The sequence below is a fragment of the Diadema antillarum genome, unplaced genomic scaffold, assembly GCF_040938485.1.
Source record: "Diadema antillarum isolate AM-2024a unplaced genomic scaffold, OU_Dant_1.0 scf00000006, whole genome shotgun sequence".
Lineage (NCBI taxonomy): Eukaryota > Metazoa > Echinodermata > Echinoidea > Diadematoida > Diadematidae > Diadema > Diadema antillarum.
Window position 1 is genome coordinate 2,545,535 of NW_027270895.1, and position 11,501 is coordinate 2,557,035.

At 39.6% G+C, this 11,501-nt stretch overlaps 1 protein-coding gene across 1 annotated transcript in view; it reads left to right on the forward strand.

Annotated features, from left to right (window-relative positions):
• Positions 1-9,013, forward strand: part of LOC139716185 (uncharacterized) — a 78,925-nt gene extending 69,912 nt beyond the window's left edge. The window contains exons 26-28 of the mRNA XM_071627752.1: positions 161-250; positions 4,685-4,740; positions 8,015-9,013. Coding sequence (XP_071483853.1) covers positions 161-250; positions 4,685-4,740; positions 8,015-8,315 — 447 coding nt within the window. The 3' untranslated portion in view covers positions 8,316-9,013. The remainder of the gene's footprint in view (positions 1-160; positions 251-4,684; positions 4,741-8,014) is intronic.
• Positions 9,014-11,501: the final 2,488 nt, after the last annotated feature.

Here is an 11,501-nt window from a genome sequence, read left to right on the forward strand (position 1 = left end):
TAATTCAAGTTTCGTTTTCAGTTATCAGGGTGAAACTGGAGCATTTCACATTCAATCATGCTCCCAATTTACTCATGTTTAAGTTAGAGATTGGGGAAAGATGAAAGTAAAGACTTCCCAGATATAATTCAGACTGATATTCCCTTTATACACCTTCCAGACGATGGCTAAAGTAATAGCAGCAGTGCTCAAGTTTTCCAGGGAGCAGACAGACAACATTATAGCCAAAGAAGAGCAGAAGCAGGGAATGGTAAGTACACTGACCTTTGACCTCTGATCTCATGACCTTCCCCGACACAGGAAATTTGGGATGTTGGGATAACCTGTCTTGAGATATGTGACCCGCTCCGACGAAAAGATCCGAAAGTCGGGGGAGGACAATTTTCTAAAAATGGCATGACATTATTCCCTTACTCTTCTACTTTCATTTCATATATAGCACAACTCGTAAAAGTGCTCGGTTGCGGAGATATCAATGATTTTATTAGCGCATGTCAAATGGTTGAGGAAATCAGAGTTTCGAGAAACCCGCTTTCAAAGTTTTCCTGGTTTTCACCTCTTGACAATAGAAGGCATGTCCTAGCGACGTCCACGATGTTCATTCAAGCTATAGCACCAGCAGTCTACGCACGACCAAGTAGTAATCAGGATGCCACGCACTGACCAATACGATCACTCCCTCGTTGCTAGGGGCGGAGTCTAGCTGCGGCGCTAAATCCAAACCTTCGGACATGTTTCTGTTACGTTGAAAGTCGGAAAATCGTGGCCCAGAAAAACGCTGATTTCTTGCCTTATATCATTTAATAGCTTCGAAATTTAGACAGATGATAGACAAAACATTAGATTACAAAATTATGCCAAAAACAGAAATCCGATTGTTTTGACCAATTTTGCTGGTGTGACTTCAAACTCGATTTTCTTGTCTCAGCCGTCAGCGACTTTAGGATCCTTTTGTCGTAGCGGGTCACATAAAGGATATCAACAGAGTCTATGTGTCCCTCTCTACCCCTATCCCTACCCCAACCCATGCCAAGCAAACAGACAAAAGTCTATTTCAAACAGACACAAAATGCAGCAAAACACCTCCCTCCCCCCCCCCCCAAAAAAAAAAGCAGTGTGAATCCAAATCCTATTTTTTTCAAAGACAGACTGAATATACACCACTGTCTGCAATTGTGTGCATTGTTCTAACATCTTCCTGTAGCAGGTCATGTAGAGTAGTAAATATATATTTTTTTTTACTGTAAGTTTTAAGTACTATATAAGTTGTGGTGTTCCTGTCATTATTCACAAGCCTTTATTTTGTTTGCTCTGCTGAGTGCCGTACTGCTTGTGCTTACAACAACCAGCTACCCAGTATAATGTTCTGCACAACCATGCCTATAATACCCTTAGTGCATTGTCATGGTGGATTTGTCAGTGACAAGTGTCCTGTATCAAAGTGTTTTGATGTGCCATACATTCAAATCTTATGACCAAGTAGGTCAGAAAAAAAAAAATGGTCATAATACATCTGAAAAGCTGATTTAACATGTAAAGCTTTGCCCAATTTGTTCATGAAGCTGTTTTCATTGTATACTTCATTTACTTGTGATGCTTATAATCATCATACTTGTAGATAGGCTTGAAACGTTGTATTTGTACATGTACAGAGATAATCTTTTTACAAGTGAAAACTACCTGCGTTAGTAGTGTTGGAAATCTAGAGTGTTGTGCTTTTTGTATTAAAAGCCATTATTCTACTCTACCTACTGTACCCATTTAGCCAGGATTATGTCACCAGCAAAGATGCATTTAAATGTGTTAACACAAGAACTCAAGCTTACAAACACAGCTATGTAATACTGCATTCACGTTTGTTATTATCATCATGCTTATCACATAAATGTTTTGCTAAGTCTTCCATTTGGAGCCAAAATGTCAATATATGCACTCAGCACCAATCAAGCATGTCCATCATGTTTAATTCATATTATGCCACGTTGCTGTGACATTTCACCATGTCCAACACATGAAATGCTGGGAAAAAAATGACCATAATAAACTCATGCAGGTTATCCCATTTAAATCTTAGGAAACTAGACCTAATCCTGCTGGACCTACTCACCGCCATCTTTCCCCAACATTTTATTTTGCTCTCTCAGTTCTCCCCTGCGCCCCGTAAGGCACCTGGCTCTAGGCTAGTAGTCGATGTGGATTCCATATCCATATAGGTCGATGAGAAATAGACTCCACTGTAAGTGATCTTTTGCCGCTGGACAGCATACCCATCTCTCCATCCTCTTCATAATGTTCAGATATTTACCAATTTTCCTTGGGTTTTCTGTGCAAATTAATCATCTTTGAAATCATACGGGGAAACCCTCAGCTTCCAGACCTTCTCTTACTCCAGTGTCTCACACATAGAGGATCGGTGTATACATTCTTGGTGTTTCTATAATCAGACAGCCTTGGATGTCGTTTGCTCTCTTTTCTACGCTCATAGAAATCTAACTCATTTTTATCGATTCATGATTCATCCAAGTCCAGTTCAAAGTCACTGTGGTTGTAAATTTGTGCATGTACATGTTTTCCCCTGTAGTTTCAGTGAACTTATTTGCCTGCCAAACCAAACTTAACAGATAAATGAACACTGAAAACTGAACACATACTATTGTAACTGTTGTACAATACAATACATCAGACTGAGTACTTCAAATATTTCTCATTGCAGGAGATTTGTATATAACATTGAAGAATTTCTTCTGTAGTGGCACAAATCACACATTGTATTGCTCTATTATGTACAGTGGAGAATACTCCTTAAGGCATGCGTACATTACTGTTAATAGTTGCTTGTTGCAAAGAAACAGCCGACAGACTGAAACACAATTCAGAAATATTTTGGACTTAGTGCAAGGTGGGATTATTTCATAGTGATCATGAATTCAGTGGTTAGTTGTAGGCCAGTTACTGACATTGTAAGGATTTTGAGTGCATAAAGTCATCTTCAAAATTTCTAACGCTCAGTCAGTGTAAATGTGTGCATGCATGTTGCGAAATGATCACAAGAAATATTGGTGTACACATTGACATGCCTTGTGATGATATAAGTACACATTTCCTTTCCTCACTTGTTATAGATTCATCGTGTCTCAGTTTTCATCAATTATTTATTCATTTAAATTTGTCTGCAGTGATGTATGCATTTCTTTTGATGTGTATTGGCCTTCACCATGCATTACTAATTTCTGCTTTTTGATTTTTCATTTTCTTGTCATTTGAATTTGTCAGCAGTCTGAGCAAACAAATGAGGTATTATAGCATTGTTACAAAAGTTAGTTATGCTCTTTCTCAACCAAATATTTACCATCTCAAATTTGCATGAAGAAAAATGTTTTATTCATCATATAAGCTCATAGGCAGAATGTAGGATTTCTTCATCTTTTCAATGAAAGCAGTGATTAGATTGACACCTGTCACAATTCTGTCACCTTTTCAAAAGCCTCATACAATGAATCGGCTGTACTCGAGCATGATAATTCCTCTTCAATCTGACTCATGATTTCATGGAAATTCTCTCTGGTTTGGCATAGACTTTAATAAAGGCAGTTCATGAATTTTTGATTTAAGGCTACTGTAGCTTCTTATGAAAAAAACAGAAAGAGTAAAGAAAAAGAGGAAAAGAGGAGTGGGATAGTAAAGAAGGAAAAGCTGAAGAACTTGTATAGTACCTTGTACGCCATACTAAAGGAGCCAGTGTACCAGCATGCAGCATTCAAACTACTGTACCTTCTTGACTATATGCCCCAAGACAAATGGATTTTTTTTTTCTTACAAGCAAGTAAAATGTAAGGGCACCAGTTAATAGACTATAACGGGCACTACCCAGATTCTGTTCCACTTTAGTAGTGTCCAGTGAAAGGATATCCCTTTGTAGTAATAAAACAATCATTGCTGGTATAAATGTGCATTCACCGGTGTCACGAAACCTTGGGAGTAAACATGCATGAGGTGTTGTAACTATATGATATGGGTCTGTTTCGAGGACATGTATGGCCTGGCAGTACAAGTTTACTATTGTTGTCACTGATACTTGTATGACGTCCATTTAGTGCAGACATTTGATTCTACATTCCCTTGGTGTGTGTGATGCTTGGTTTTACTCTTTCTCATGGTTGATAATCCTTGTCTTGTGTACCAACCAATCTGAAGTCAAATCTTGACAATTTTCAATCATTTCTTCCATGACATTGTGTCACTGGGTCTTGCGGGTGTGTGTATTTGACATGCCATGAAATTGTGCTAGTGTCTATGGTTACACAAATACGTATTACACATTTCCACTCTCCCAATTTAAAGCGTCAGCATCATATTTCATATATTGAGGAAGTCATCTTTCTCATTTTATGCATCATGATGGGAATTTTGGGCAGTTACTTTGTGAATCTTCCTAATCTTAACTCGTTTTCTTCTGTGTTTGAGGGAAATTGCATGAAACAGTCTGTGAGACTACAGTGTTGGCCTAATTTTGAATTTGCAACTTAATCAGCATGTGAAGTATTTTTGTGTATCCTATGATGTGTCTATCACCAACATTTTATTAGCCTGATAACCTCTTCAATCTGTATAACCTGGATGAATTGAAATTGGCATCCATCCTGACATATATATCCTTGCCATCACCTATGCCGCAAACCACCAGATCCCCGATCACATGTGTAGTACAGTCAGCCAGCGGCTGTCCAATAATTACGACCTGTAAGTCTTGGCTTGCTGCATGCCTTGCAAGGTGCGAATGCTACACAGTCACCTGCATGAGAGCACTGATTCAAAATTGGCCAGCTCTGTGCTGGATTGTCACCTTAAGGCTTGCAGAACCAATCTCAAACCAACCACTCTTATATCACAAGGTCACACATTTTCACAGTCAACCTCAAGGTCACATACTGTCAAGGTCACTTCTTCAAATGTCAGTCTCAAAGTCACACAGTCTTGAAAGGCACCATATCAATGTCAAATGAGCCCCATGCAGATGCAGGCTCAAGGTCACATATGTCTCGATGTCACAGTCTCAAGGTCGCACAAAACCACACAACGGGTTTACAGTCTCAAGGTCACACGTGTTCTTGGGTACAAACTCAGGGTCACACAGCCTTAACGTCACAGTCGTAAGGTCAACGTAGTCATTTATTGCACAGTCTCAAAATCACGCATCAATTTCACCGTCTTGAGACCCACACTCTCAATGTGGCACATTCTCAAAGTGACAGCCTCGAGGTTGCGCATTTTCAAATGTATAACACTGTTACTGTCAGTAGAGGGTAAATGCCGTGATCACATACATGTACACTTGGTGTTGCACATTTGACATTATTCCCTGAGTGCACATCGTGATCAGCAGAGACTTGCTCGTCTTAAATCCAAGACCCAAGGGATAGAGATTTACTCGTGTTGGGTCTTTTGCCTGGGGACTGTTCAGAACCTGTAGAGCTAGGGACAAAGTAAAGAGACATGAAGGAGAGATCAAAATCTGCATGTGCACAAAGAAGAATGTGTCATGAATCTCATCCTGCATGAATTTCTGAACACAAATCATTCACTTTAACCAACCGTATTGCCACTCATTCAATACCGGCATTCATTTTATCATTCTTCCTTTATACATCTGTGGAATGTTTGTCTTCATCTTTGTACTTGATTTACTCCAATCCATTTCTACAGGTCTCTTTCTTTTTCTATACTTTTTAGTCCGTTATCATCCTTGCACATACAGTTACAATTTCTAAATTTTAAATCTGGAGAATTTCCTGTAAAAGTCTTCCTTGTATCTAGGATGCTGGGATGGAATTTGCCTAGATGCTCACATTCTCTGCAGTGCTTACTTAAAAATGGGGGAAAATTCTCATAGAAATCATTAGGCATTTTGATTATTAGAAGAACCTGTTTTCCACAGTTCAAGTGTAGATAGAGTCAATGGCACTGCTTCAGTGTCATTAACCTATTGAGGACGGACTGATTTTGCTACAACGTGCATTTCCCACAGACACATACCCGAGTATGCTCGGGACTCGTCCTCAACTGGTTAAATAGATAGCATAGCCATCAATGTTTGTCTGGGTTTCTTATGGGTAGCTGGGCTGTGAAGTGACTTTTTACAGATTATTCTACAAAATCATACACATTATTGTGTGGGCCCAGAGTAAGTATTATCCATCCACTTATAACTTTGCAATCGCCCGACACACTCAAGGCAAATTTGAGTGTGTTTTGGAATTTTCAAAAGCTCTGGATGGTGGACGATTTCACCTGACTGACTGAGTAATGTGCATTATTTGTTTTATTAAATAGTGACACAATTTAAATTCCACAGCAGCCATTTTTGTAAGATACCCATTCCAGCACCAGTTCCAAGCTTACTGAACTGCACATTACAGTCTGTAAAACAAGCAATTTATGCCAACTGGCAATGCACATCAGCAGTTATTTGTACTAGTCACAAGTCTAACATCCAGTAATAAGTAATTTGCCTGTAACTTAAATAAAAGGACTGGTCACATGATAGCTCTCAGCGTATTATTGGAGTCGAATCTATAATTATCACCATTTGAAGAGTTTCATTGCGAAACAAGTTAACTCCTTTCTAGTCAATTTGAGATAATTGCGATTAAACATGCTAAAAAATAAAGAAAGTAATAAGAAAATATGAGACTTTTCAATCGTAATTTCAAGAATATTCATTGTTATGGAGTAAGTGAGGTGTTATTGGAAACATTTCATTTTGCTCAAGCTGATGGTCAACAAACTTTTTTTTTCTTAATGGCACTTATGCTCTTTTGCAATCAAGCTCTCCATTCTATAAGTGTTGTTTGCAAAAATTTGGATTCATGAAGCATCCACTGGGTAGTAAGGTTGTATTATATGAAACTTTACATTTCTGTTATTCCTGTTTTTGTATTCACTGTCATGTATTGATGTTCTCATTTGAGACATGTCATATTATTTGATTTTGCTTTATTGTGCATTATTTGATCAACTTTTATTTCATTCACCATTCATTCAAATCCTCATTTCCTTCCCCCATCTGATTTCTTCCCCTCTTGTCTTCCGCCTGTTCCTGCTGTGGTTGCCATGCCGACTGAATGCAGTAACCTCATACCTACCATCAGAATTCTTGAAACAGTTTGGGCATGGTTAGTTTCCAACTTTGTATTGATGCATTTGTTTCTGTTGACCCTGTTTGTTTTCAAATTCATGAAATTTATGACACTGTTTGTTTGTATTGGTGATAATGCATTTTTCCCGCTAAAATCTTATGTTGCTCTTCAAAAAAAAAAAAAAAAAATCATGTCTGTGTAATATATCTTTACCCATTTATTTGTTATTTATAGAGTTTTCATTATTTTTGCATGTTTGCGAGCAAACAATCATTAATATTCATTTACATAGCCTTGTGTCGATTGAGCTTGAAAATTGCATTTTGTCATTTCTTGCAGAGAATACAATTTTCCCAGATTTCAAGTCAGTGTGCCTGCCATGTAAAATTTTTAAAACTCCTCTGTAATCAGATATTAGCCTAAGTACTGTAATAGACCTTGTGATGTCTGGTTCTGCCTCTGAAAGCAAGTACTTGTAACTTCAGCTGTCAAAATTGAGAGTATCTATCAAAGATCCAACCAAAGTAAATGTGTCATAAATGGCTGCTACGTTTGAGACATACAATGTACATGTATTTGCTTGCCCTCACTGAAAATATCATTATTTCAGCAAATTTTCATTATATCATTCCTTGATTATAATGACACGTTTCAGTGAGTATTCAATACACTATAATTAGGATGCACTTTTGTTGTCACAGTGAATGTAAATTCATTTATTTTCTGCTCAAAGTTAGTTTTAAAAAGCTGTAATACACAGATGAACAGATGTCAAATCTTGTAAAGACATGAGGTTTGAAATGAAGAGTCTCAGCTAGCTGAATGTCTTGCTTTGCTGAGCATTGCTTACTCAACCAAATTTTTGTTTGGCCTCATAGGGGCGCCTGGGTACCCACTGATGAAGGGGATTTCCCTGAGGGACCGGAAGGAGAGGATGGGGAAGAGGCGGGGTGCAAGGGAACCGAAGGAGCAGTGGTCCTGAGGCGGAAGCGGTCGTCACGGCGAAACGGCGGGGTGTGGCGGAACAGCGCGGGTTTCCCCGCTGGCGACCTGATGTCGTACTACAGCTGCCGCGAGCACATCATGCTGATCGAAGAGATGCGGCGCTACTCGCAGCTGAGCGACAACTCCAACTTCGAAGAGGAGGAGTTCAGGCTCCACTCGGACAACTTTCTATAGGAGAAGAGAAAACTGGCTGATTCGCCACCCTGCTCCCAGGCCCCACCTCAACAGCCTCTTGGTTGCTTTCTCCTTCCATGTTATGCATTACCCTGGCTAGTATAGGAGACTGTACGCATCTGCTCTGTACACTTGTGTAGTTGGTATCTCCATGCCCTAGAGGCAATGTCCTTTGATGTATGGTAATATTTGGTCCAATGTGTGATGCCCTGCCATCTCTTTACTTTATTAGCATCCATCCAGATTCAAAGGCAAACTTGCATATATCAAAAGTTTGATGCTTGCATGTGTAATGTTAATATTGCTGCAGATATTTATCAGTTCATTTCTATCAGTCATTATAGTCTGGTTGGAGGGGAACTTGTCAAACAAGAGTCCATTTTCATATGCAGTTTGTTTTGTATATTTGGCTCACACTCCTGATAGTATTAGCTGGATTTATCAGTAATCTGCTGAAGAGTTGGAAGCAGTTCATGTATTCAAATAATGCTCATATCCATCCTTTTACATCATGTCCTTTTCATGGCGGTTTGTGAACTCGTCTAAGTGAATTACAAAGACGGCACCAGTTCCCTTTATGTTGAAACTAAATCTGTTCAAGTTTGGTTTATTCTGACAAGATAATTCCATGTTGTTTGTCAAGCACCGTATATATGCCAGCATGACTGATGGGCAAACACTATAATGTGTATTTAGTTCAGCAGGGGAAGGGGGGGGGGGGTGTCTTGAAATATATAACCTGTAATGAATTACTAGTAGTAAAGTGATGATAAGAAATGAAATTGAGAGGCATGATCTACAGAGCAGGCCATTCACTTTCCAATTTATAACCCAGGGCTCGACACGAAACTTTTTTTCACTGGTGGCTTATTAGGGCCACTAAAATCTTCGAATATGAAATTTTTGTCGCACGAAAAAGAAACGCAGTAGTCTGAAATAAAAGCAGACATAGATACCCATCTTGAATCATAGTTGCTTAATTTGGCCACTAAAAGATAACCATTTTGTGAATTTTGTGACATCAATTTTTGGCATCATCGGGCCACCGGGCCACCAGGCCACCAGGCCACTTTCCCGCCACTTATGTGAAGCCCTGCATAGTCCCATCAGCTCGGCCTCATTTCATAAAAGTTGATATGATAGCAACTCTTGCTGGAATGGCGACTTCCCATAGCAACAGCCAATCAGGAAGCTGGATTCTTGTTGTTACCATGACAACTGCCATACCAGCAAGGGTTCCTATCAAATCAAGTTTGTTTCCTATCTTGGTCAGTGTTTTGTACATGTCTCTCGTATTGCAAAGGCTCATTTATGCAGTGGTAAATACATTCGTTTGCGTTGTTAATTTGTCACTGAGTAAAGTGCCAAAGGTGTTTGAAAAAAAAGAAGAAATTCCAAGACAATAAATGTAACCACAATTCAGGTACTGATGTAAATATCATGGCGTAAATCTAAGATATGTGGCTGTTTTGTGACCTGGTGGACGTGTTCTAATCTGACAGTAACTGTTTTTTTTCTAAGCACAGAGACTTTGCTCTATTACAATCAGTAACCAAGACTGATTTTTTAATTTAAACAGATTTGTATATTGGAATATTTCTGTTCTGTAAATGTACATTCCAGTGACCTGTCTGTACATGGCTTGTTTGAATTCCTGTAACAAAAAAAAAAAAAAAAAATGAAACCAAGCAACTTTTCTCTGATGTGAATTCATTAGCAAACCTTGATTTAAATTCTTATAGTCCATCATATTTTTTTTTGTCAAGGAGGGTTTGGAATTCACTCAGTAGGAGGTGAAATTTACAGACGTAGTTACTACACTCATGATTTTATCCGCCAACTACACAGTGGTGACATTTGCCACTGTCACCGCAATGATCAGTGGCTCAAATCTGATCACTCAAAACTGATGGCTGCACAATTTTCAATAACTAACATTTCAGTAAGTGGTATGTGGTCCTGCAGTAGCTTGTATGTATTTGTCTAGTCTCCTCAATCACTTAAAGGCAGCCGATCGCCATCCCTAATGGTACGTAAACTCCGAACGACCGAAGTTTGTGCATGCAATTGCGCAATGCTACCACTGAGACAAGTGTGTGTGTGTGTGTGTACGTGTGTGTACGCATCATACACAAACATTGTCACCGCGAGCTGCGGTGATTGGAGGAGAGAGGCCAGAAGACGCTGCGGCGTGTGTGTGTGTGTGTGTATGTGTGTGTGTGCGTGTGTGTGTACGCATCATACACAAATATTGTCACCGCGAGCTGCGGTGATTGGAGGAGAGAGGCCAGAAGACGCGTGGCTCTTTCGGCCTCTCTTCATGTGCATGCGCACTGAGAGTGTGCGTCCATTCGGAAGCTCTCGTGGCTCGCTGGGACAGCCATTTTGGGTTAGGAGATAAGCACAGGGAGCTCTCTTGTAGCCTACCGTATTTTCGCTGACCCACTGAGCCAGCGTTATTCTCATTCGGGGGTCACTACATTTGATACAGAATGGGGGAGGCAGCGTGTTGCGTTCGTCTCCGTGCCGCACAAACCACTCGCCACGACTGAGTGTCTTTAAAACAACTGGTAATTGTGCCATTTCAAGACAGTTTTAATAGCTGTCACTTAATGTCTCCCTGACTGCCCTTTCCAAAGCATACAGTTTTTTTACTTTGGGGACTTGCGTGGGACAAAGTTTCAAGATCAGATGCCTAGTTGGTATCTAGATTTGTTTTCCTTTAATCTTTTTAATTCAACATCAGTATAGAACTGAAGAAAGAATGATTGAAAATGATGTCTTGTCAAGGAAAATCCATGCTGGGTTGTCGGCTTTTGAGACATCTTCCTCAAATGGTCATTCTTTTTTGTTACTCATTTGCTCAACAGTAATTCTAGCACCACGTTACCAGTGGTCACTACTGTTCATGCACAAACATCATACTTTTGTTGGTGGACAGTTAACTGATATGCTGCATTAGTAGATCGTGTGACTCCAAATTTCAGTGAATGTGCTCCGTGCTCATCTCTCAGGCGGTGATTGTGGGATTCTCAATCAAATTATCCCATGTGTGGGCTGTACAGGGAATTGCTATAGCTGTTTGTTTGGGTTGAGATACATGAGTGTCTTGATGTAAGGCTAATCAGCTGAGCATGTTTCAAACCAACTCAAACCAATTCAAACCAACAACAGCAAACAAAACTT